The 27,774-nt window shown below is 34.6% G+C and overlaps 3 protein-coding genes across 4 annotated transcripts; 2 read left to right on the top strand and 1 right to left on the bottom strand.

The window, feature by feature from the left end:
• The first annotated feature begins 14,821 nt into the window (after positions 1–14,821).
• LOC133298228 (uncharacterized) lies at positions 14,822–15,501 on the top strand. The gene has a single exon (XM_061497482.1). The coding sequence runs from the start codon at positions 14,836–14,838 to the stop codon at positions 15,499–15,501; it is 666 nt and encodes a 221-aa protein (XP_061353466.1). The 5' UTR covers positions 14,822–14,835.
• A 2,808-nt stretch (positions 15,502–18,309) lies between these two features.
• On the top strand, positions 18,310–18,936 carry LOC133298222 (RING-H2 finger protein ATL57). Its single transcript, XM_061497477.1, has one exon. The coding sequence runs from the start codon at positions 18,310–18,312 to the stop codon at positions 18,934–18,936; it is 627 nt and encodes a 208-aa protein (XP_061353461.1).
• A 1,463-nt stretch (positions 18,937–20,399) lies between these two features.
• LOC133298219 (uncharacterized) lies at positions 20,400–26,257 on the bottom strand. 2 transcript variants are annotated; one of them, XR_009749756.1, is made up of 9 exons: positions 26,130–26,257; positions 24,477–25,590; positions 23,940–24,058; positions 22,322–23,242; positions 21,929–22,238; positions 21,452–21,617; positions 21,207–21,312; positions 20,921–21,112; positions 20,400–20,702 (listed from the first exon to the last, which is right to left on the bottom strand). XR_009749756.1 is itself a non-coding variant. In XM_061497472.1 (8 exons), the coding sequence occupies exons 2-8, from the start codon at positions 25,314–25,316 to the stop codon at positions 20,995–20,997; spliced, it is 2,580 nt and encodes an 859-aa protein (XP_061353456.1). In that variant the 5' UTR covers positions 25,317–25,590; positions 26,130–26,257; the 3' UTR covers positions 20,810–20,994. The 2 variants fall into 2 exon arrangements, 1 of the variants encoding a protein (XP_061353456.1); XM_061497472.1 differs by lacking the exon at positions 20,400–20,702 and having other exon boundaries at positions 20,810–21,112.
• Positions 26,258–27,774: the final 1,517 nt, after the last annotated feature.

Here is a 27,774-nt window from a genome sequence, read left to right as displayed (position 1 = left end):
CTTGGAGTCCTCCCTTGGGAACACGTGCATTGATTTCCGCTTGGGGTCCTCCTTTGTGAATGACTGTGTACACCTCCGAAATGTTCTGGTTCCGCTTGGGGTCCTCCCTTGGGAACACGTGCCTTGATTTCCGCTTGGGGTCCCCCCTTGGGAATGACTGCGTACGCCTCCGAAATGTTCTGGTTCCGCTTGGGGTCCTCCCTTGGGAACACGTACGTTGATTTTCATTTGGGGTCTGTAATAGCCCGTTGTACACCGGTATTGTTAACATTAATTATGATATTAAGCGCAGTTACAATCACAGCAATTCATTTATAAAAATGCGAATAAACTTTTTCCGATTATTACGCGAGCATTTAAAACATAAAAAGGCGTAATAATTAAAAGCTGTGACTGTAACTGTAAACTCTTGCGGAAGACTTATTTAAACTATTTTTATAACGTACATTACTTATTATAAGTTACTAAGGGGTTCCCATAAACCCACTTAGCCAATTTCCAAACTTTACGTTTTTACCTATTCGAACATGTTTCACTCTTAATTTTTTTGCGAACACACCGCTCTCAATCAAACCTTCTTCTCAGATTATATCTTTGTCTTACTTGATTCCCTTTTTAACAAGCTATCACACACTCAATTCGGAGCTCATTTGCTCCGGTTATCACCGTTTGAAGTTGGATAAGCAAATAGCCAACCAACCCCAAAAACAGCTCCAAACCACTCACATTACTCGAATTACTGCACTCAATCCACTCATCCATTTGCTCTCAAATTTGTATCCTACAAACTAGACATCTCAAAATTCATTTTGATATATCTCACGCTTAATTTGACTGAGAAACGAAGTGGAAATTAATTTCCCAAATCAGGTCCAGAACTGCCTCAGATGCAGTGGCACATGAGCAGTCCGCGTTTCTCCATTTTTTTCAGGCCGAAGATCAACCCAGATTTCCCCCAATTTTTGACACAAGATAGAGGACATCTCAACCTTCAAAATGGAGTATGGCACGTCTCTATTGTACCTCTATGAAGGGAGATATGCTCTCCCGAAGTTCGCCAAAAATCTGCCAATTCTACAGAAAATTCGCCAGAGTTTCTTTTGTTTTTCCAATAATCCCAAATTTGTAAAAGATCATTTAAACCTCAAATGTACCTAATAATCACATGATAATACAGTAATAATCCAATGGGTGGAACACACAAGGACCAACAACGCCTTGGGGCACTTACAACCTAATCCAGTTTATAGTTATTAGGCATATAGTTCATATTAATCATCCTTAAGTAGTTGCAATCACTAACACCTTTTTCATGCATATTTTCATCATACATGTAATCATACCCTGAAATAGGCCTAAGACCCTTCCATCATAAATAGTCATGCATCAAATACGATTACAATATTGTTTTACAACTTACAACTTGAAACTTTAACTTTAACTTACATTCTTCCAATAGTACAACTTAAATTCAAATAACAACATAACCAAATACATAACTACTAGACTTAGGCAAAATGGCATGAACAAATATGTTAATGAAGCTCATACCACATACATATGAGATGTTCATGCCCTAAGTCTAGCCGAGGCCACACGGCCAACAAAATGCAAAATATGAAGCACTTCACTGCTCACTCTGCGGGCCTCTTGCCCGCTGCTCCGGCTCCACTGCTACCTCCTGAAATAAATGCCCCGAGACGGGGTGAGATATACGAATATATCTCAGTAACCAAGAGGTTCTGGAGAAAACTCCACCCAATGGTTCACTTCGATGCATATCAATAGAATAAAACAACCACTTTGAAAACGGGATATAGCAAGGGATTTAGATAAATGGGGAATATAAAGATACAAACTACGACGATACGGGATGGTAACCCCAATTCCACGTACGCCCTGGGCATATATAAGCCTATGGGTATCATCCATGGTGCGTTCAAAGAAACCACAACCATGATGCCCCAACCATCCAAAACGCCAAAGACATTCCTAGTGTGCTCCTACCCGGATCACACACCATGACACACGGTCAACTGGAACTCCCTCCTGGAGACCTATCCAGCGGAAGTCCGAAACTGCCCGAAGGCTAATAAAACTGTCTACTGGCCAGAGACTCGGTACAAAGTACCCATTGTAATAATGCATGCATGCTCATGTGTTCTATACTACTTATACACACTTCCTACCGTTGCCATCAACTGGCAAGGTGGAACAGAACAGGGGAACAAGCCCCAGTACCAAGAGGTTACCTCAAATATTGTTTTCACAAGCTCCGCAACAGCTTATCCCTCAACTTGGTACACAGCAGAATGCCTACACATAGGACATTCCCAATCTCTTATAATTCAAACAATACATGCTAATTTACAATTATACATGCATTGAACCAATTACATACCTCAATCCACTTGGTCCAGGACCAAGGAAAACTCCCAGATTCAAGTTTCGGGGTTCAAGTCAGCGTACGGCAACCTATACAATTGCATACATCCATCAGTACGCGTCAAATAGCATCAAAACGCAAAATCACAAAATCCTCCCCATCCTCCCTTGATGGTTCGGCCATTCAAGTGTTAATTTGAGATTTATTTTTCTAAATTTTCTTTCTCATTTTGTTACGCCTCATTAGGTTGTCAATAGGCCAATTCAAGTGCCGATTCGTCATTTTCGCGTCGAATTACATCAGAATGCGAAAACCGCAAAATCCCCCCCTTTTTCCCTTGAAGGTTCGGCCATCTAGGTGTTATTTGGGGATTTATTTTTCTAAATTTTCTTTATCATTTTATAACACTTCCTTAGGTTGCTTAGAGGCTAGTTCAATCGTCGTTTTTCCGTTTTACGACATTTACACATCGTTTTGCGAAATATTTCACTCTAGGCTCATTTAGGTCTCTAAACACAATTCATTTTTCCCATTGATTCAAACACTTTCCAACCACAACACAACCCATCTAAGCACCATATAACTACACAAATCATCATCCAATTCATTTTTCAACATCAATTCCTCAATTTTTCCTCAAAGGTTCGAATTTTGCCCTATGACATTCCAAGGAATTTCCATTCAATTTTAATCATTCCAACCTTCACACAACCTATTATATCATCACACCATCATGCCACAATTCATCATACAAAGTCTCAACACCAAAATTCAAAAGTCCAAAGTCATGATCATCAATTTTTCTAAGTTAAATTCATCAATTTTCACCAATAAATTTCATCGCATTTCTAGCTTTAATACATCATTCTAACACATTATCATCTAATACACATTTTCAAATTGAGCTCTCTAACATCACAATTCGTCAATTCAAAGCTTAGGTTTTCAAAACTCAATCACAAGAATTAACCAATGAAGTGTTGAAATAACTCACCCAAATGCAAGGCAAATGACTCCTCCTAAGTATACTCCACCATTGGAGCATTTGAAAACTCCATGAACCCTAAAACTCCAATGTGAGCCGCGGTCTTTGAGGGGGAAGATCTCAAAATCCTATCACTTTCACGGCTCAACAAGGCCACCAATGGCTTTGGAAGACAATTTTCAACAAATTTCAAGTTAAACTTTGTTGGATTTGGTTAGGATTTGAGTGGTTAATGGAGAGAAGAAAAATTTGCACAATGATGAAGGGGGAGGGGCTGAAGCTCGGGTTTGGGGAGAGAGAAGAGATTGAGAGTGATGATGAATAGTGGAGTGAAGAGATGTTTAAGTGACTTTCAAGTGGGGTGGGTCCCACGCCACCTCACGCGATTCAAAACGCGTCAAAACTCTCACTAAACGTCCGTAAATTCAAAGCCTATTTAGAAACTCTAATTTTTAACATTAACTATTCCACTTTAATTAGGCTTGATCAGATGAATTCAGAGTCCTCCATTCGTTCGGAGAAAACACTGTTTTTAAGCTATCGCGCGCGCCGTTGGCACGCTTCCCCAAAATGACTTACTTTCATCAAATTTCATCAACAATCATATTTCCTAACTCATTAGACCATTTATAACTCATATTTGAAACCTAGAGCTCAAAATTCAACTGGCACGTTTTACGGTGCAATCGTAACGCGATATTTTTACCCGCGAAAAACACTATTCACTGATTTTTCTGAAACTTGCCTATCCACTCAATTTTTCGTTCTGAACCCATTTCCAGGGTTATTTTTACCATATGATACCTTCTACTCAATTTTTATCTTCCTAGGGTTGCGTGTTTGCTAATTACCGTTTTGCCCTTTCTTTGTATTTTGGCCTAATCTTTAGGATTTTCACTAATCCATCGCTTGATTACACACTTAATGGCTTAAATACTTAATTTAAATTTGTGAGGTGTTATAGGGGTCATTCCTTGAGAATTACTATGTACATCTCTGATATGATTTGTTTTGTTCTGATTTGATTATTGTAATGTTTTGTAAAGGATATTTGTTACGTACGTTGATTTCCGCTTGGGGTCATCCCTTGGGAATGATTGTGTACGTCTCTGAGATAACATGTTTTGTTCTGATGTGAGTATTCTGATGATTTTTGTAAAAGATATTTGTAACGTGCGTTGATTTCCGCTTGGGGTCATCCCTTGGGAATGACTGCGTACGTCTCTGATAAGATTTGTGTATATGCTTGGTTTAGTTATGATATTGGATTACATGATATGTTATATGAGATATGTTCAGCTATGATATTTGCTTATATGATATTTTGTATATTATGTATTTGCCTGTCATGCAGGAAGTGAGCCTAGGGTATGGAGAGTTCTCTATAAACCTGGAGCTTACTAGAGATTCGTCTCTAACCCCGTTTGGGGATATGATTTCAGGAACACAGATAATTGAAGAGCCATCATGGTACAAGGACACTACCCGTGGCTAGAGGTACTAGTATAAGGATATGGAGTTCTGGGTAGCCGGAGGCTACGATTTATTATAAATATTATTTTTGGAGAACATGTACTGTTGTATGGTGTTCTATTCATTTGGTTACCATGATGTCTGATCCTTTATTTTGTATATGTTTTGTACATGTCTTTCAGTTGGATGCATGTACATTTGAGTATTCAGGCATGTTGATATGATGATGTAGTATTCAGTTTATGTTTATGTGTTGGATTGCATGCTGTTAGACATAGTGGCACGAAGCCAAGTTATGCATGCGCCCATGGATGGGTATATGATCCTATATGGATATCTGGTATGTCTGAAAGTACATACTGTAGAAATTGTCTATCAGGATACCTTGAGAGTGGGATTTGCAAATCCCCAGTTGTCCGATTTACAGAGGTTACTCTGTCCGATTTTCGTCTCCGTCCAATAAGAATTAAATTAGAAGAAGTATGCAATGTGATATGTCATGTGAATGAAGATTAATGAAAAAAAAAAAAAAGTTAGCTAGTATTTTCGTAAGTTAAGTCTTCCGCTGTTTCTGTTTGTATCATATGTATGTTAATTGAACCGGCTCGAGACGGGGATGTTACATAATCAGTGGAGTCAACGAGCCATAATCTTTCATTAATTTCACTGAACAACAAAAGCCCAATAATCAGTTTCAATCATCCTAACAAATTCGCCCCAGCTATGGGAGAGGGGCGTGGAAGCAAGTTTTGCATATATTGCAAACGAACCAACCACACGATTAAGACTTGCTACCTCAAACATGGATTCCCACCTAGATACAAATCCAAGAAACCACATACAACAAACTTTGCTTCTCGAGATTCTAATGATGAATTCCATGACATAGTTGACAAACAAGAACCTAATACAAATCTTAGTTTCTCAAAGGAACAATATCAAGAGCTACTGAAACTCTTACAATGTTCAAAGAAAAACCATTCAACAAATATGGTGCAAACTTCTGCCTTTAACCTTGATAGCACACCATCAAGTATCTGTTCAACTCGTTGGATATTGGACAGTGGAGCTATTGATCACATCACTCTCATAGCTTCCAAATTTTTGTGCATCTAGCCTATAAAGCCTATACTTATTACCCTTCCCAATGTACCTACATCATCACTACTCATTCTGGCACAATACACTTGTCAAATTTCTTAATTCTAAAGAATGTTCTTCATGTGCCTTCATTTCGTGTCAATTTAATATCAGTTACCAAGCTCTTACAAGACACTCATTGTTATGTTCTCTTTCGTGATATAACGTGTCTCATTAAACAGATTTCAACTAACCAGATGATTGGTTTAGCTAAGCAAATCGATGGATTATACATTCTGCAACAGATACATGAGGATCTTGTCCAAGATAGCTCTTGCAATAAGGAGTCTTCTGATTCTTCGAAGATATGGCACCAAAGACTTGGACACCCATCTCAGCCAATTATGAAGACTATATTCCAAGTTTTTCCTTTTGTTTCTTGTAATAACATTGATCCTTGTGATGTCTTTCATTTTTTTTAAACAAAGAAAATTACCATTTTTGTCTAGCAAATCTAAAATTACTGCCCCTTTCCAATTAATACATACAGATATTTGGGGTCCATTCTCATCTGTCTTTATGCATGGTCATCATTATTTTTTAACCATTGTAGATGACTTCACAAAGTTCACATAGGCTATCCTTTTGAAACACAAAAGTGAAGCACATACAAATTTGAAGTATTCTTTGTCTATGTAGAAAATCAATTTCAGTCCTCTGAGAAAACAATTAGAAGTGATAATGGAATAGAATTTCTCATGCATGATTTCTATCGATCCAAAGGAATAGAGCACTCACATTCTTGCGTTGAATCACCACAACAAAATGGGGTTGCAGAACATAAACATCAACAGATTCTTAATGTAGCTCGTTCTCTTTCTTCAAGCTAACCTACCCATAAGCTTATGGTGTTATGTAGTTTATCATGTTGTCCACCTAATCAATCTCTTATGCACTCCAAACCTCAATAACAAAACACCTTATGAGCTGCTATATAGAAAACCTCATACTCTTATGCATCTACGAGTATTTGGTTGTCTTGTCTATGCCACTTCTCTTCAATGCCATCGAACCAAATTTGATCCTCGAGCCCAGAAAACTATTTTCCTTGGATATAAACAAGGTACAAAAGGTTACATCTAGTTTAATCTTTCAAATCGTAATATTATACTATCCAGAAATGTTATCTTTTACGAGAAAATTTTTTCCTTTTACCCCTACATCTAATTCACCATATAATCCAACTCTAGAACATATAGATATCCCTGATCATGTTCCTGACTATGATAATAACCTCTCAGTCCATTGCTACCACAACATCAAACCTAAACATTCCTCAAGATTCTATACCAGAAGTCAATCTTCAACAACCTCAGAATATCCATCTCAAACGTTCAACCAGACCTCATATTCCACCCAAGTATTTACAGAAATTTTATATATCTCTATCGGTTGCTTCTGACACCAGTACAGTCTCAGGTTCCATTTTTTCTACTCCTTATCCCTTTTCTGATGTTTTATCCTATAATCGGTGTTCTTCTGTCTTAATGTTACTTCTTGCACTGAACCCAAGTCATAATCCCAAGCATCCAAACATGAATGTTGGAGAAAAGTCATGCTTGCTGAAATAACAGCACTAGAGAAAACCAAACATGGTCCATTGTTGATCTTCCTCTCGATACCACACCTATTATATGTAAATGGGTTTATAAAATCAAACACAAGGCAGATGGTTCAATAGAACACTACAAGGAAAGATTAGTAGCCAAAGGCTACAATCAAGTTGAAGGCATCGATTATCTTGATACATTCTCCCCAGTTGTGAAAATTACTACAATCATAATATTAGAGCAACTAGATGTTAGCAATGCTTTTTTACATGGAGACTTACACGAAGATGTATACATGGTGCTTCCCCTAGGCATCGTCTCTGAAAAATCAAACCAAGTTTGCAAGCTGCAGCGTTCTTTATATGGCCTTAAACAAGATAGTAGACAATTGAATGCTAAACCCACTACTTCACTCTTCTTTTTGGGCTATGTTCAATATGAAGCAAAGACCACTCATTGTTGGTAAGAAAAAACAATGGTTCTTTTACTTCCTTACTCATATATGTCGATGACATCGTATTAACTGGAAGTAATGGAGATGAAACTCAGTGTGTTAAACATCATCTAAATCATTTTTTTTAAAATAAGGGATCTAGGTTCCCTTTGGTTCTTCTTAGGACTTGAGGTTGCTCGTTTGAAATCTGGTTTCATTCTCAACCAACGAAAATATGCTCTAAAGTTATTATTTGATGCAGGTCTTCTTGCTGCCAAGCTAGCTATGACACCAATGGACCCTTCTCTCAAATTACAAAAAGAACAAGGCAACCCCTTTCATGATGCAGCAGCTTACAGAAGGCTTGTTGGTAGGTTGCTTTATCTCACCACCACAACACCTGACATATCATTTCCAGTGCAACATCTTAGTCAATTTATGGCTAATTCAATGGATACTCACTACAAAGCTGCAATTAGGGTCCTTTGATACATTAAAAATTCACCTAGTAAGGGCTTATTTTTTTCCATCTGACAATAATCTTCATCCATCTGCTTTCTCTGACTCAGACTGGGCATGTTGTATAGACACTAGACGCTCCATAACTGGCTTCTATGTTTTTCTAGGCCCAGCTCTAGTTTCATGGAAATTCAAGAAGCAAAACACAGTTTCTCGAAACTCTTCTGAAGCTGAATATCGAAGCCTTAGTCTGGTTTGTGAATTTCAGTGGTTATCATACTTATTCAGAGACTTGTCTATTCCCCTATCACAGCCTATCTTAGTTTTTTGTGACAACCCTGCATTCCATGAACGTAGTAAACATATTGATATAGACTGTCACATTGTCAGGAAAAAGTTCATCAAGGCCTTGTTCATCTTCTTCCCTTTCAATCTGCAACCCAACTAGTTGACTTACTGACTAAAGCTTTACATTGTACTCAGTTCCATACTCTTTCAACCAAGTTGGGAATGAAAGACATTCATATCCCAACTTGAGTGGGGCTATTGATCAATATATCAGCTATCAAATGTGAATTTTATGCACGTGTAATTTTAATCTCAGCCATTGTATAAATTTGTTATATAACTAAATACAATTATGTTAGTTATTCAATTCCCGCCAATACTTGACACTTGTATTCTGTATAACCGGTTCCTATATATACCAGGTAGTAGGGGTGTTCATCAACCGATCCAAACTGATTCAAACCGCAGTGACCGAATCGAAAAATCGATAACCGAATAAACTGAAAACCGAAAAACCAAAAACCGAAAAAAAAAACCGCAAATTTTAATTGGATTGGATCGGTTTTCGGATTGGTTGATGAAAACCAATCCAATCTAAATCGATCCAATATATTAATTCATCTCTACTTACTTAAGCCTTTCTCCAATCATAACCCAAAAATTTTTAAACGCAAGACCCATCAACCCATCAACTAAACTCAAGAAAAAATCTAATCACATCTTATCAACAAAATTTCATCTATGTAGAGCTTCATATCTCATTCCCTAAAAAAAACTATATTATCGTTTACTAATGCTTTTGTATTTCAAATTTTCTTTTATAAAGCCAATATATACAAAAGATGTTATTTGCACAATAATCATGAAACAAATTTTAAAATTTTCAAAAAATCGAAAACTAATCCAATCTAAACCAAAAAAAATTGGATTCGATCGGATCAGATTTGAAAAAAAATTCAAACCGAATGGATGATTACATGATCAAACGGAAGGGATTGGATCAGATGATTTTTGCTTCCAAAACCGATCTAATCCAGACTGCGAACACCCCTAGCAGGTAGTGCTCATTCAATAGTATGATTCGATTCATTTGCTTATACTCATTTGTAATAAAAAAAACAAAGTAAAAAGTGTCTATAAAAAAAAACAAAGTAAAAAGTAATTAGATTTTAAAATCAAAAATAAACAAGTAGCTCACAAAACATAATAAACTTTATTTATTTTTTTAAAATTCCATTCGTGAGTCATTTCACAATAATATATTCACACCATTTAAATTTTTTGTGATATATATATATATTGACCAAAAGGAGTACCGCTTTCAAAAATTTTAAAAGCATGCATTGAAATATTTTTTTTAAAAAAAGTACACATGTATCTCAATAAATACATATTATCAAAATATTATATTAGCGGATAAGTGATTCAAAGCTCATTGGAATTACTTATTGACAATTAAAAATTCATGATCAAATTAATATTAGTTTCATATTTAAAAATTTTGAGAATATTTTATATTCTTAAAAAAAAAAAAAAAAACTTATATTGCTGTTGTTGGTATATATGGCCAGAAAATAACAAATTCAAACAACGCATAGCTTATTCAGCTAATGAATTAGATGTTATTCATTAATGAAATCATTAGGAACAAGAATTATATAAAATTTACGATTATTACAAAGTTACAAACTAAATAGTCTGAATTGAAGCCTATAAGTCTAGCTACCCAAATGAATCCAAAACGTTCTTACACAAATAGGATCGAGAGACTTGTTCTCACATGGTGCTGTCGTTGGCAACTATAACCGCACGGCACTGACACTCTTTCAAGTTTCGAGCTTGAAGCAAAAAGGTTGAGAGAAAAAGTCTCTGAACAAGAAAGGCAATAGGGTACAAATTAATAGCAAAAGGTAACAATTTTCAAGTACTAGTTCTCTTTCTTTTTGAAGATCTAGCGCATTGGTTGGTTATATTGCTTACACATAAACATTTTTTTTTCTTATTGAAACTCCATGTCTACAGGGACAACAGAGCATCAAGTTCCTCCACAAATGGAAGAATCAATTGTTCCAAAACAAGGAGGAGGAGAAGAAGTATATGCTAAGATAAAGCTGAGTGAAGCACAAGAGGTAATGGAGGATTTAGAAGAGTGCAAAACCCCTACATGTTCAGGTAATCAGATTCCTGTCGTTCAAAATTGCCCACCAACCCCAAGAAAGAAAAGAAGGCAAGTGTCACCATTTTCATCACACATGAAAAGTTCATCATCGACTGAGTTCAACTATGTAGTGAGGCATGAGGAGGTAGAGTCTTTCTTCCAATCAATGTTCGAGTTCACTAGGGTTAACAAGAGATGTAGAAGTATATGATGTAGTTCTTGGTGGATGGATGATTGTGGGTGTGTATCCTCACATAAATTATAATCATTCAAGTTTATTTGGATTATAATGATCCCTTCCATAAGTGGAAAGAAAGAAGAAGAAAATGATGGATGTTAATAAGTTTGCAATTGAATCGATCACATATCTATATATTGTTGTTTGGCTGTTTGATTTCTAAACATTTTTCATCATCGTAATCTAATTCATATAAGAGTTCATTTTTTCCACATAATTGGCAAATTCGTAGGTTCAATTCCCACTCGATGCACGCCAATGGAACCCCTCCAATAAGTCTATCGGATTTTTGTTCAAGAATGAAATCTTATTGGAACCGTCCAGTTTATCCTTCGGAACCATATCACGATTTGATGAAATAGGATGAATTGAGACGATATTTTGTAAACACGTAATTATCTTGAATATATTAACCATTTCTTTCTTTTTCGATCGCCCGGAAAGAACAAAAGAAACATCTTGTTCTTTCTTCAACAATTTCTGATCTCTAGTGGACCTCTCAGTAGGATTCAACCCCAGTAAATGCAGATAAGTTATCTGTTTTGAGTCCAAAACGATGTCGTATTGGGGCAGAAATCAAAGTGTTTTCGTAATTTTAATTTATTTCAGGATTATAATAGTGTTATTAATTATAATTTTTTAATATTTCAACACCAAAACGACGTCATTTTGAGAGTAAATATAGATAACTTATCTGCAGTAAATGTAGAAATATTTTTCTGTTCATATAAAATGTCATTCGCTTAGGAAAATTACCAAATTTAACTCAACCATACATGTACTATATTTTCATCTTGCCTTCACTTAACTAGAGAAAATTGCGTAAATTTCACATGACCAATCAATATTTGTGAATACCTATGAACAGAGAAATTTGATACAAATTAGAAGATTCATTCCCACTCAAGTGTATAGTCTAAAGACAATATGTTGCGGGAAAGAATTAATCACACCTATATTTTATACTTTCAAGTTTCATGGCCTATTCTTACAATAATTTTGGCTTCGTTCAGAGAATAAAAGAGACGACCCCTCAAAAGGGTACTCACTACTCGACAATTCCAAGTTGGATATCATAGAAACACCTCTAAACTTTTGCTTTAGTTATTAATCAAGGTTATTCACACATTTTGGATGTTTATATTTTGTGTTATTTTGCTTAAGTTACTTGCAGGAATGAAAGAAAACTTTACGAATTGAAATAAACAACTCACCAAAAAGGAAAATAGAAGAAACTTGGAAAGCAAAAGAAGGAAACAAACAACATAGAGAGGGAGGGAAACAGAGAAACCCTGCTCCACTATTGATTAACTTTATATTCATAGGAGTACTCACGCTCAATCAATAAAGCAATGCTATCCCTGGGGACCAAGACACACACCCACGAGCAGCACGAGAATAAAAGCTTTATTTCATTGTAAGCGTGTATGTCCTCGTTTTTCAGCCATCACAACTCATGGATATGGGCCTTTAGATTTCAACATTACCCTCTTGGGCCTTTAAGATGACTATATGTCACTCTTTTCTCTCATCAGGTTGATATGTGAATTGGACACAAAAATGTGGATTGGGCTTGATGTGCACCACAAACCGACGTATTAAATCCAATCTGAACAATTGAATACAACAATTTCTTCTTTTTTATATGAATGGTACCCATTGCAACTAAATGGGATAAAATGTACGTAACTCCCTCTATATATAGGTAAAGAACACCTTCATGTTATTTAAAATAAAACATTCAGTAACCCAATTCTCTAAATTTACTAAACCGTAAAGAGTAATCAATTGAATCCATTGTCATGTATTAAAAATGCCTTATACAGGGAGTCAATATAATAATGAATTTATAGAGTTAAGTTCATAACTTTGATCCATATAAAATATATATATATATATATATTATAACGACCTTAATTACCTTTTTGAGACGAGTCGGTCTTCTGAGAATTTTATAAGTTTTAACTCTTTGAATTGACTATGAGACTAATCCTGTGCAGAGACTTAGTCACAATTAAAGTTTATCGTCACTCTCCAAATATGTATTTGGTGAAAATCAAATATAGATTCTCTTCCCACTCTACTCAACCTGTGTTACCAACGCTGAGAGAATTTATACAATTTTCACGTAATCTTTTACATTCTTTTCCTTTCACGATACTCTCTTGAATAGCAATTGAACCCATACATAAGAATGTCAGAATAACAGTACTGAAATAGTTAGTTTTCCATATCTTTATGGGAGAATAGTTTCTTCTATCATAGGAGAAGTCTACTCTCGTGTTACATACATCAATTTTTGAGTCAGTTTTTTGTTTTTTTTTTACTTTATGATGGAATCCAGCTAAATTATGTCTCTGCAGAAAAATTCTCCATCTCCTGAATGAGAAACTCAAAGTCCTATCTTTAATCTTTATTGTATAAAATAGAGAAAATTCTTTGAAAGTATGTTTTAAGAAAGAGTGTATTTATTCTTAACTTTTAGAGTGTTAAGACTACATTACACTATAAATTAAATCAAAATCAAATAAACTTTTATTTATTTACTTTAAAAACAAATTGACCTAAAGAAACCTTATTTTATTTATATAAATATTAACAATTTTTACAAGAGATTCAATATATAAATAATGTAAAAACAGAAAAAATTCATTGCAAAGTAATAAACTATAGGGACAGTCTCTTAAGACACTACGTCTGACTTCTGGTTCTGGTGATTGATCTTTACCTTTTCCGAATTTGATGGTCATATGAATTTGATGGCCAGGGAAAGTCAAGCACGGTTTTGTTAGTTGTTAATCATTTATTTTGAAGGTGCTTGTGATATATAACTTGTCACCTTAGCTTGAAAACAGGTAAGAGCTTAAGAAAGAAAGTGGTAAATACTAAATAGATTCTCATTAGTCCATTCTAACGAGGTACCAACAGCTAGCTACCAGTTATCTTACCGAAACAAATCCAAAATTTTGGATTAGATACAATGCAAGATTTTGTCAAGAAACGTGCAAAAGTTGTCATGTAGAGACAATTTAATGGTATAGCAGATTAGCAGCCAGACTAGACTAACAATGTAATTCTGGAATTTCCCATTGTAATTTTCAGCTTGGTAAGCTAGTATAAGAGTTGCTGATGAATATCAACATTTATCTGATGAAGATAAACATCTGTCCCATTGAATGCTAAGAATTTAGGACTAATTATTAAAGAGCTCAGCAAAATTCTGGACAAGGGGAAAGAGAATAGATCACTCCCGGGTCTCTTGAGTATCCTATATTGAACAGGAATCAAAATTGAGCAAGGACATATGTTGATCAAGAACTTACCATTAATGTATTGATTAATGTATATGACCAAATTCTCTTAACATCAGACATATAAAATACCATTCTTTGTTGTAAATACTAAAAGGAAAATGCCAAAGCAAAGAAAAAGGGAGAGAAAAGTAAGCAAAAAATACAATATTAAAACTTTTAAAGGGCACTGTGGGGACCCACAAACACAATGGCACATCTATCCCTCCAGAACTTACCATTCACTTTTTAACCCCCACGTATCAACTTCATTCATATGCACTTGACACCTAGTCTCCACATGTCATCATCTAGAACCCCCAAAAAGTTTAACTGGTTATAAATGATACTCATCAATGAGTTTACCTCCCTCATCAACTTTCCATTTCCACCATTGCAAAAAAAAAGCTTCAAGGGTAAGTGAAGGGATTGTTCATGGCTCCAAAGCGTGCTGGGAAGACTGTGGTCAGATCCACCAAGAAAGTTGTGCAAACAAGTGTACAGTTTTCGGTTGTAAGCAGCAGCAAAAGATTAACCCGAGGAAACAGAGATATTCAGACAGGGGAAGAAGCAAGTGCTCTTGGCCAAGAGCATGTGAGGGTCATTCCCGTTCAAGAAGTGACTCCTAAGGATGCAAGTACCTCTACTACCACTACTGAAAACAAAGCAGATCAAGAAAACACTCAAAATGGTCGAGTCAAGAATCAAAAGGAAGAGCAAAATAGTGACATTATTAACGAAGAGCAAGTGAAGAAGGCCAAGACTCAAGAAAGGCATGTTAGTAAAGAAAAAGGGAGGAAAAAAAGGGGAAGAGGAAATGTAGAAGGGTACCAGAGATACGTGTACAAAGTATTGAAACAGGTTCACCCTGACATGGGAATTTCTTCTAAATGCATGACTATATTGAACAATTTCATGAATGACATGTTTGAGAGGCTAGCTAATGAAGCTGCAAAACTGAAGAACTACACTGGACATATGACATTGTCTTCAAGGGAGATTCAAGGAGCAGTGAAGCTGGTTTTGCCAGGAGAGCTTGGGAAGCATGCCATTGCTGAAGGGGTCAAAGCTGTGAACAACTTCATATCCTATGATGCATGATATAGGTCTAAGTCTCTAGAGATAACTCCTATGTTTGAACCTGTGGTATTTGTAAATATAATATAATGTGTTTTTATGTACTATGTGGACTAGTGATGTTTTGTTTTATGTTTTGCTTGATGGGGTTATGGTTGTAGATTACTAACTCTTAAGATTATGACCTTGTTGTTCTGTAATGTTAGTTGCTACTTTGGTTTTTTTGATTTTCTGGGTTGCTTATCCGTAGTTTGGTTTTACACTTCACAATATTCTATTGCACTTGTTTTGTTAGTGCTAGTGCAGCGGTGGGAAAGGAGAACAATTTACATGATGGGCACCAATTCTATTTAACATTAAACGCGTGATGTTCTTAATTTAGGGATAATTGTATTTTTTAACATCGTTCATATAAATGAATATTTATGATAGGTAACTAAGAATTTGTCAAAGACAATGTAGTAACAAAATAAGCGGAATGCGGAGCAAGCATAGTCAGTGTAACTTAATACGCCTACTTATTGGTTGCTGAGTTTAACTTATTTCAACCTTCATTTCATTTTATCTTTCAAATTAAATTAGATTTTTATTAATATATAAAATTATTAATATAACTTCACCTACCAGCTTGAATTGATTCTTTATATAATATTAGAATTCTTAAAATCATTAATATAAATTATTTTATTATATTTGTTTGTTTTCTTTTTTGCTTTTAGTCCATTTTGTTCCAAAACGGTGAATATAAGTTCAATAGTATTATATTGTTGCACTCTGCACGGTGATGATAAATTCATTAATATTATATTGTTACACTATATATACACTGATTATCTGCATATGGAATGATACATTTATGGTGGTAATATGAAATTTTAGGCTTGTATTAACTTTTCAAAACTTATGAAAACATATTCACCATCTTAAATAATTAATTTATCAAACTAGGAATAGTAAGTTATATTGTTTTATAATTGTCTCACCTCCTTTATAAGGCCAAAAAAAAAACACTTGTCTATGTAATTGTTATATGTTCCTTTAAAAGTAGGCTTTTGTATTTACCAAAAAAAAAAAAAGTAGGCTTTTGTATATGTTCCTTTAAAGTTTATTTGTTATATTCAATAATTTATATCCGAATTGGACAGGGCAACAGGCCCAAAAGAACTATTGAGGGATTATCAATTGCGGATATTGGATGGCCCAGTTGAAGATTAAACTCGTTAAATGACAATTTTCATTACTTTGTTACTCGACCCAGAAGATTATGTTTTTACAAAATGCTGTTTCTCCTTTTACTTTCGATGAACGGTACTCCTTATTTAGACATAATATAATTTTAATATGGTTCACATAAACTAATGATCAATGTTGAATGAAGTACACTACATGGCAGTGCTTAGGGAAAAACACTGCCCAGTGCGGGAACAAAATAGTAAAAGAATATTTGCATCTTTGCTCGTGCACTGTCGTCAACATGTTGACATAGTCTATCATGATGTTTTATTCTATTGAAACATAGAAGAAATCGCGGAACAGTGACTCCCCAACTTTTTTATCTATATGTCATGCCAACTAACAGTGTTAATTCTCAATATGTTACGTGAGCAAGTTCATTACAATTAATGCACATGGATGTTTTCACCTGTCACGCCATGTGGCAGATATGGAACGAAGTTCGCTGTCCGCCCTAGCGAACTTCGTTGCATGTCTGTCACGTGTCATCGTGACAGATAAAAACGTGCAGGTGTAATAATTGCAACCAAGTTCACTATTCCAGGTAACGAATTTGATGTCCACTAATAACGTGACACATCAGCAAACTAATCAAATTTACCCATATAACATATTAAAAATTAATACTGTTAACATGACATTTAAGAAAAAAAATTAAAAACTAATGACATTTTATTCATTGTTCCAGAAATCGCAAGAGTATTTACAAGAATTTGACAATGACACTTTGCCACGGTACCAAAAAGAACCTACGGTCATTTGGAGAATCGATAAAGTTGGAAAAAGTTTATTACGATTCGTATTTCATTTAGAAACTGCAAAATTCCCGCAAACTCTAGAGTCACTTATTAAATACGGTGGCTCCCACAGCCATTCCTTGTCACCTCACCGTAACAAATTATTTTTAAAAAATATATATATTATATATATATTACCAGTTTTTAAAAAATATATATATTATATATATATATATATTACCAGTGTTATAATTATAAGTTTATTGTATAGAAAAAATACGTGTCATTTTAAAGGATGTAAAATTATGTCATTTAAGATAGATAAAAGAGGAGAAAGAGTTAACAAAAAAAAAATAAAAGTATAAGTCTTATCTCTTTGTAAGAGTGAAAAAATATAAATTGTGTCATTTAAAAAGATAAATATTTTTCTTATTGTATACACAGCTCAAAAAAGATGGATTATCTTGTAAAAGAATTATTTTTCATATATATATATATATATATATATATATATATATATTCGTGAGTATTTTTTTAAAGAATACGAGTTATATTCTTTTAACGGTTTTAATTATATATTTTCAAAAATTTATAATAATAATATTAAAATTATATTTTTCTTTTCTTTTTACAAACTATCTGATAACACAAAAAATAAAAATAATATAATTTTAATATTATAATCATACATTCTGGATAATACATAATTAAAAACTGACATAAGCTAGTGTCCTAAAAATTACACTCTTTTTTCCATCTTCTATATATGTATATATGTTTGTTCAAGTTGGAGAAAGAAAGTGAGAAACCATACTATCTAGATTTTCTCGACATTGGACAGTGTTTGGTTTGCTGAGAAAACATGGAATTTTCCAATCGCAGGTTGCTCCTAGTGAACGAGGATGTACCCATCACCACATCCATACCCCCTCTTCCTCACATCCACGGCACCACCACCAACAACAACTCATCTTCACCACCGGAATCAATGACGTCATCGTCATCAATGTTTGGAAGGCCTTTGCCACTGCCACTACGTCCATTTTTCACTTCAAACTTAGCCTTCGCCTTCCTCATCCTCTTCGTTGCGCTCTTCTTCATTGGCTTCATCTTTTTGTACATTCGTCAATTCTCCGACACGGATTCATCATCATCCTCCTCCTCCTCCTCCCGCCGCCGCCGCCGCCATCTTTCACACCAGGGTGTGGACCCCACCTCCGCGAAGTCTCTACCAGTATTTTCGTACAACGGAGATGCGAAGCAAATGGATTGCGCGATATGTCTGGACGAGTTCCGAGTCGGTGACTCGGTGAAGATGATTACTTACTGCAAGCACGTGTTTCACAAGGAATGTATAGACACGTGGCTCGCTGCGCACGTGACGTGTCCCGTTTGCCGGTGCACCAAGTTCGCGGATGAGGATGGAGAAAGATCAACGGCTGAGAATGGAGAAGATGTTAGAGAGGTGGGGTCTGAGTCACAGTCATAGAAACGCAGTACAGTATTCAGTACAGTAGTTGTTCCCCGTTGGGATCAGTTGACACTGGAACGTTGCGTACAACATTTGAGTCATTGACATTAATTAAGCTTCAACAACTCATCACACGTGTAAATATAGAAAGTTTATCCACACATTATTTTACCAATTGCCAACAATCTTCATTTTCTTTTATTTGGTTCATTCTTAAATTTTTAAGAAGCTTTTTTAAAAAAACAAATTCTCTATATTATTTTTCTTATATCTATTCGCTATTTCGCTAAATACAAAGGATTTTTAAAGCAACACGTAAAAAACCTGTACTCCTTATTGAAATACTATTACATCCATTTTAAAATATCTAAGGATTGCACTTGCACACATTAAAAAATTATTAAGTATCTTCGCTTAGAAATATATATAGTTATTAATATTATGATATCAAAATAATCTAAAAATAACAATATTTTCTCAACTTGTGGTATGTATAATATAATAAAACTTATTCTCACTGATATTTTATAAGAATAATATTTTTTGAAACTAAATAATTATGCGTACAAACAGAAAATGTCGATGCTAATATAGTTTTGCCACAACGTTATATTACACACATAAAAATATACAGCTGTTTTCCTTTATTATACAAAGTAATTAAGTAACAAACAAAAATGAAAATTATCTCAAATTTTCTGCTTGCAAAATTATATTTACGATATTTTGCATAATTATATTTAACAACCATCACGCTCACCAGTTAACCTAAAAATAGTTTCTTACCATTAAAACCTATGTATCGATATTTTAAAATTTCTGAAGTGTTGTATTCAATATTTCTCAACATTTTAACACTAGTTGCAAAAACTCAAAAAAAAATTCAAATGTTGCATTTCATTTTTGTTTCAATTATTAAATTTATCAGATTACAATTATTATTTTATTAAATTTAATTTAAATATTTATAACATCTTATGTTTCTTTGTAAAATCGATAAAAATTAAAATTTTAACTTAATTTTTTATTAAATTATTAAATATTAAATAAATATGCATTACATAAATTAAAAATATTATCCAATATCAAAATATGTCATGCAACGTAAATTAAAACACTCAAGTCCTGTACCAAAAAAAAAAAAAAAAACACTCAAGTCCTGCCGCATACATCTTAACTTCAATTGCGGCAAAAAGAATAAAAATATTTGAATAAAATGATAGAACGAGCTTAAATCGTTGATTTGAACACTCCTTGTTATCTTTTTCTTATATCCTGGTAGTTATATAATTATTTCGTTCTCTATCTTTAACCAAATTCGTACATTGGATGTTATTGGGTCACTCTCCCAAACCTTATAGCCAAAACATACGCAATTAGTTACGTGGATTAATGAAAGTGAAAACGTTGCGTAAAAAGGGATGTCAATATCTGTTGTCTCACCAAACTACCAACCGAGCAAAAGTAATAAAATTTAAAAAATAAAGAGAACAAAATGAACATTTCGAGAAAGTATTTGATCCAACGAATTCTTTCTAGTTGTGATATGCCATCATTTGTCAAGCAACTTCTACTTATCTGAATAACCAAAAGACTGCAGATGCAGGTTTCATGGTACATCAACATTGGTTGGGTTCATAACAGCCAGGCAAGCCCTCAATCAACTCAAAGCCAAACCAATCTGACTTTGATATGGGTAGCATACAACCCAAATATATGTCTTGACACTTCAGAGCAAACACCATAATCACAAATAATGCCCAGAGATAGGTCGTCATATATGCCTGAAACCACCGTCCAGACATCTAAATTAAAGGACGAAACCTCTATCCCCCAAATCAAACAAAACGTGCAAATCGAAACTTCAAAAACATAACATTTTTATTCATATCAGAATCATGGCCCCAAAAAATTGCCATCATGTGTTCCATTGATGCACTCGACATAAGTACAGTAATCACAGCAACAAACAGATTTTTTTTATAAAAAAAAAAACAAGTACCTGGAAACGTCCAGGAGATAAAGCTTGTTAGAGTCCTGTATTTTGTTAAGTGTGACCTAATTTCAATGTCAATATCATAGTATGCAATAAGCACGTATCACCTCCACCACAGGCGCTTGACACATTGGGCACTTCCTTCTACTTTCGAGCAACTCATCGGCACATTTTGAACATGTACACAAGTGCCCGCATCTGCACCAAAAGCACAACGGTATTCTAAATTTGTAAGTGATTATAATCAGGTGCAAACTAGCTACAGATGTGTCCAACTGATAATGAACAGTACCTGTACAACAAAGAATCAATATTGCTTTCGCAGCAAATACAGCACAGTCCTTTTCTCACACATTCCCATTTAGACTTATCATCTGGTGACTCGCAATCATGTATTCCTGGGATAAATTCAACTTAGTCTTCTCAGTTAGCAATCATTGAGGAAAGTTATTTTTCTTAAAAAACATCACAGGTTTGAGTTGGATGGCCAAGAGGCATGGAAAAAGGAAATATGAAGGGGTAAAAGAAATTGCAAACCTGATGAATCAGCAGAGCGATTTAGGGCTGCAGACACTTCTTGTCTTATTGAGCGCTGCAACTCAAGCTGCATATCCATACAGGCCTCCAGCGTTCTCTGCATATTATTCATCCTTTGCTGTAATCTAGCCATGTCGATTCTCAAGTCATTAATAATCTCCCAATCCTGCCCCCACAAAAAAAAATAAAAACAAATGAGAAAATTCTTTAAATGATAACACATTGATAAAGAGAAAGAAGTTAACAATCTACTATCCAAACGATCAAACATATCAGCTAAGGAAAAATAGTTACAACCCCATAAACGCCAATTATTTCGTACCGAGATATACTTGCATAATAAAATCATCATGAATACAAATAAATTTTATAACATTAACTAATAAAAATCATTTATGGGGTGAATGCCCCATAAAATCTCTTTTCATTATATTGGAGCATATGAAACAAAAAAATCACCAAAGAAGATAAACGCACAATTCCAAGACGGTGATTATTTATGTCATTCTGTGGCCAGTTGTCACGATGAGAGTGCTGATCCCAAATAGGCAGAGGAGGAGGCATAGGTAAAGAGGGCAGGTCAAGTGGACTATTAACAGTACCCTCCTGACCAACAAGCTGATCCCTATTCTGCTGCTCAAGGTCCTGTTCTGCCGAGGCTGAAGAAGGGGTTGTTTCTTGCAGCTCCCACTCAGTGTGAGCATGACCTTGCCTTTCAACATATGATTGTATCAACTGGTCAAGACTATCACGGAAACTGCTGTGAAGGAGGTTTGAGACACTTCTCCTGCAAAATGATCAGAAACACATATGCTAGATTACATCTTTCATTTAAAAAAGTACAGAAACTCTTCACTCGTATTTATATACCTACTAAGAAGTTCCCTGAGTTCAACACTGTACACATTGTCATCATCAGGAAAATAAAATCCATGAACTCTATCAACTGGAGCACTTGCATGATTGGAAGGTCCTCCCAACCAATTTTCCACAGCCTCATGGAAGCCACGATCTTCTTGCCACACCTCAGGAGCTTCTTGCACATGAGAGTTTTCTCCATCCTCATTTCCCAAACTGTTTTCAGGCCACTCATTTGCTGTATTACTGAGCAGATTATCATCCACACTTTCCACAGTGCTATTTCTCCATTCCGTGTTACTCCGATGCCAGTCGCTTCCTTCATTTCCAATATCGTCTTCCAGCTGTTCTTCCAGAGCACCAGATTCATTCCAATTCACATCACCACCAATAGTTCCCTCCATACAATTGTCATGATTTGATGAATTGTTTTCACCATGACTTACATCACCCAGTTGGGATTGCTCATTATGTACCCTGCTGAGTTCCTGAAAATTACTATGCTCTGAATCTTCAATTCGCAAGCTTTGTTGGGAAAGTTCATCAGCAGTATCTTCGGGAGGCATCACATCAACATTTTGCTCAGCACCATCCCTTCTTTCAACACTAAAATTGAATGATGATTGCAAGACGACTGATTCAGTTTGCAAATACTGCAACCGATCTCCATCTGCATGAGCAGTAGAGTCTTGCCAATCTAAATTCTCACATGTTCCTTGTAAACAGTTCTGGCCGCCTGACATCCCAAGTCCATTACTTCCTCTGTTGTTAGGTTCAGTCTGTTCAGAATGTACACTTGGGACCATACGTGAACTGCTTGCTCCATTTTGTTCATTCATATTAAAATCAATATCAATGTTAGATGAGGAATCAGATAGCTTACTGGTTGCTTGAATGCAACCAGTATTGTCCCTTTTAGAGAAGAATCCTTCCCTGTTCAGAAGACAAGTTCATGTCATTAGCATAAAGCAAATGTACAAAAGGAATTAAAATGAAGAAATGGCAAAAATAATAAACATAACCTTCAGTCAGAACAAGGATTAATAGCTTTAAGTGCTATAGTAACACAAGAACAGTTATGGCTCTAACGGGCTTAAATGGATATAGGGTATAGAAGATCATTTCCACCCCTCTAAATGCAAGGAGAAAACAGGGAACGGGTTTTTTTACGCAATTTATTAATTTCATAATCACCCTAAAACAGTAGTTATATTCAACTGCAAAAATGTCATTTCCCAACAAAATCCACACTGTAGAAAGGCACAGTCCATCAACCCCATATAAAACTAGATAAAAATATACTTGACAAAAAACATTCCTTTCTTTGCTTTTCTACTAAAAGAAATTAAAATTTGAAATTTCTTTAAAAACAGAATCGTAAAAAAAGTATAGGCATGTGCATCTAATATATACAAAATTAATAAATTAAATGGTAATAAATTTATCAATTTATTAAACATTTAAAAGAGGGCACAGCAATATTTCAACACAAGCCATTACAAGAAAGGTGTGTGTGTGTGTGTGGGGGGGGGGGGGGGGGGGGTGTTTAGACAGAGAGATCTGAAAGATTTCAGATAAAAACAAATAGTTAAAGGTTCTCATCAACTTAATGGCATAAAGAAATGCATACCTTAGACCTGATACAGTTTGTCTTTGCCTCAATAAACCCAATTCACCTTCTGCAACAGAAGTGGGCCTGTTATTATCAACTGATCTATCATTTCTCAAGAACCTTCCTCTAAGCAATGCCTGCAAACATTTTAACAAACACTCATCAAATAGAGCGCAAAGCTCTGGATTTAAATCAAGTCCTAAATTTTAAATTATGTTTGACTGGATTAGCATTTACAGTATTTCTCTTTCACATTTCCTAGGTTTTCCACACTATTGTATACTTGTATTTCAAATTATTTCTGCATTAGCAAAGTTTTATTCTATTCCTCATACTATATTATACTTTGGATTGTAAAAATAAGTTTACTATGCATACAACGAAATTATCCTACTTCAATTTCACCTAGAAAATTCAGTCTAAAACCAAAGTGCTAACTTATAAGTTTACTGATGTGAATCTTTTATCCAGTTCACAGTAACAAACAGCTAATAACCATCTGTTACAGGAAAAGTGAAGAAATTAAAAAAGATATTCATCATTTACTGGACAAACCTGAATGCGATTTCGATGGGGGAAATGAGATACAGCCCGATGGTCCAACAACTCCTGAATTTCTCTTTGTCTTTCCCTCTCAGCCTTCTTAAGCATATCAAGCATAACCTGACGGCCACATAATTTTCGGATACCCCTCCGTGTATGCTCAGTCTGGCCCTCACTCTGATTGACAACTAATCCATCACGTACACGTTCAATTTGTGTATCTATTTCAGCAGATGGTTCTTCCCTACTTTCCCCAGAAGAAACATTTCTCTGCTGGCTACTCATTTGTACCCACTCCCTTATAATTCTCACCCTTTCCTGCTCAGTTTCTCCAAGCCATTCTCTCCTTGAACTGTTATTTCTTCGGGAAATGTTTGATCCATGATCCCTAGCACCATTATTCATCCATTCCCTGAAAATTTTCCTCACTCTTTCCCTTTCAACTTCTCCCAAGTCAGAAGAGTTTTCACAGCTAGAATTGTTTAAATCTTCATGTTCATCATGGAATTCATTCTGACTCGGTGACTGTGACCAAGTTTCAGACTCATTCCCACCCAAAACTGCATCTTCTACCATATGCCCCTGCCCTCTCCCATGGCTATCCAGCGTATCTTCCTGTGAGAGGTCAACAATTAACCCATCACTCCTTTGTTCAAGTAGAACTTCACCAGGTCTTCCTTGAACTTGACTCTCCACATGTTCATCCTCAATCTCTCGCCACATTCGCAAGAGTGAAGATGACCGGGTGCTTCGCCTTCTTCCATCTCCCCCCCTCCTGGATGACTGGGAATGGGAGTCCCTCAAGAAAGAGGAGTCGAGCACAGACACGCTATGCAGACCAGCAATAGCCATTTCTAGTTTACTTTACTAGCAAGCTTACACATCCATTCAACCCATCTCATTCAAATGCACTAAAATTTGCATTGGGTAACTGGGAAGGAAAAAAAAAACATAAAGGAATTTAGAAACAGATCCTTTATATTTTCATGGATTCAACCTAGATCACCTTTGCCAATAGCATTAACCTCCTTTCCACCATCATCACCACTATTAAACCCAGAAAGGAAGGGAATTACGAACTTCGGAATTTTCAAATTGAAGGTATTACTGCTAGCTATACCTCAACCTGCAACCCAAAAAATAATGATAATAAGGAAAAATAAACTATATGAATCGACGCTCTTTTTTAATTCAGAATCGAAAATATAAATTTAACAATAAGAAGACATATGTCAGAGACTGGCCAAATAAATAAATTGCTACACTAAAATGTCCAGAACTGAATTTTTCCAAATTTTCCATTATTTGAACCTCAGATTCCACAATCACAGTGAACCTTAGCAAAACACGGCCATTCGGGTCACTGCGCAGGAGTTCTTCATTTCCACTCCAGAACAAGATATTCGAAAATTCATTTCTCACCATTTCACTCAGAAACAGAAATCCACCGCAGACAAAGAGAAGATAAAAAACCAAAAACAAAAACAAAAAATTGCAAACGGAATTCAAATCCGCATTGCAAAATACACAAATTTCCGACAGAAAAAGGCAAAACCAAACAAATCAGAATCCAGAGGATTCAGCAACAGAATCCGAAACACAACACAGCATTTTCAAGCGTGTGTGATAGGAGCCAGGATGTAAAGCATGAAAAAAGGAACGTACCAGTGAAGCTCTGCTTCTGATTTCGAAGTAAAGGAAACGAAACCCTAACAGCTAAGAAAGAAAATTCTGAGAGCGAAAGAGAATAATAACAAAGAAAACGGGAAAATGGAAGCAGAGAGAGAGAGAGGGATGAGAGAGAAGCGGGGAAGAGCGGCGATTTAGAAATAATAAATGTTGACACGTCGTTTTGATGTTAGTACTATGCATGGAAACTGCAGTAACACCAACGTTTAAATAATAAAAAACAACTTAAACCACACACACACACAAAAAACAACTTGTAACTTTATATTTATTGATTTTAAGTATTTTAAAAGAAGGGTTTGTTCTTTGTTATATAGATGGGAAAAGTGTTTGTCATTTTAAATTACACAATTTATATCATTTTACTCTCATAAAGAAATGGGATCGACACTTTTATTTTTTTCTGTCCACTCTCTCTCCTTTTATCTATCTCTTTCTCTATATAGAAATGATACGCACTTTTTCCTATATAGAAATGTGTCTTTCTAAATGAAAGAAAGAGATATAAAATGAATTTTTTAAAAAAATATATAGAGTTATGTCATTTTAAACGAGAGAAAGATATAACAAAAAAATTATAAAAGAGAAAGTGAGCATTTTTTAATTTAAATTTTAAATAAAAATATTAAGTTATATCTTTCTCTCACTTAAAATAATATAATTATATGTTCTTAGAATGATAAATATTTTTTTCATAATAACTAATTTTTTATATTTTTCTTTTATGATATTTTATGGGAAAAATATGTGTGCTTTTAAGATATATAAATTTAGATCTTTTTAAGAGAGATAGACACAAAGAGATATGGTCTTACTGGAAAAAAAAATAAAGATATAGATTTTACTTCTTTATATCTAACTTTTTAAAAAAAAAATTAGTGTATATTATTTTAAATGACACATAAAAAAATAAAGTAAAAGGTCATTATATATATGTTCCAAATATTTAAAATCACACAATTTGTATCTTTTAAAATATAAAATAAAATAAATATGAATTATATTTTAAGCTGTTATCATGCAGTGACACGTGGCTATCTGCCTTTCCTTCCGGGCAAATCACGAAACGTTCCAAATCTTGAAGTGAACATGAAGTTTTTTGGGGAGCGCAGAGCCCAAACCAAACGCTACTAATATTAAACGACGTCGTCTCCTAAATATTCCGCATTTTGAAAAACAATTTCAATTTTCAACGCTCCTCTTTTTAATGAAAGCAGAGCAGTTATCTTCTTTTTCTTTTTCTATTAAATCCTTATTTAATACTCACCTAATGACAATTGATTCCGAAGATCGAACGCATTAAAAAAAATGTGCATGTTCAAAAAATGTATATTTTGTAGATTATTATTTTGGAAGAAAAATTATAACTTACCAAGTAAATTTTTAATTGTAAACAAATTTAAGTAAAATTTTATATATTACTTATTTTAAACACAAAAAATATTTTACTTAAAATTTTGATTTTAAATTTAGACTAGATCAAGTTTATTTTTCTTTAAAAAATTTTATAAAAAATAATAACAATAAATAGTAATAAATAAGGATCACTTATTATATTTAATAAGCTTTCAAATTTAACTAAAATAATAATTGACAATTAATTTTCTTTTTATCACCGAGC

The sequence above is a fragment of the Gastrolobium bilobum genome, unplaced genomic scaffold (genome assembly GCF_033153095.1).
Source record: "Gastrolobium bilobum isolate Gb01-03AN ecotype WA unplaced genomic scaffold, APGP_CSIRO_Gbil_v1 utg9664, whole genome shotgun sequence".
Taxonomy (NCBI): domain Eukaryota; kingdom Viridiplantae; phylum Streptophyta; class Magnoliopsida; order Fabales; family Fabaceae; genus Gastrolobium; species Gastrolobium bilobum.
This window is presented reverse-complemented; position numbering and strand designations above follow the sequence as displayed.

Excerpts from the sequence above, each read along its gene's own strand:
- LOC133298228 (XM_061497482.1), top strand. The coding sequence starts at position 14,836 with ATGGCTCCAAAGCGTGCTGGGAAGACTGTGGTCAGATCCACCAAGAAA.
- LOC133298222 (XM_061497477.1), top strand. The coding sequence starts at position 18,310 with ATGGAATTTTCCAATCGCAGGTTGCTCCTAGTGAACGAGGATGTACCC.
- LOC133298219 (XM_061497472.1), bottom strand. The coding sequence starts at position 25,316 with ATGGCTATTGCTGGTCTGCATAGCGTGTCTGTGCTCGACTCCTCTTTC. Across the intron at positions 24,059-24,476 it reads CCCATCGAAATCGCATTCAG|GCATTGCTTAGAGGAAGGTT; the intron begins GTTTGTCCAGTA and ends AAATGTTTGCAG. Across the intron at positions 22,239-22,321 it reads CTCAGGGAACTTCTTAGTAG|GAGAAGTGTCTCAAACCTCC; the intron begins GTATATAAATAC and ends ATCATTTTGCAG.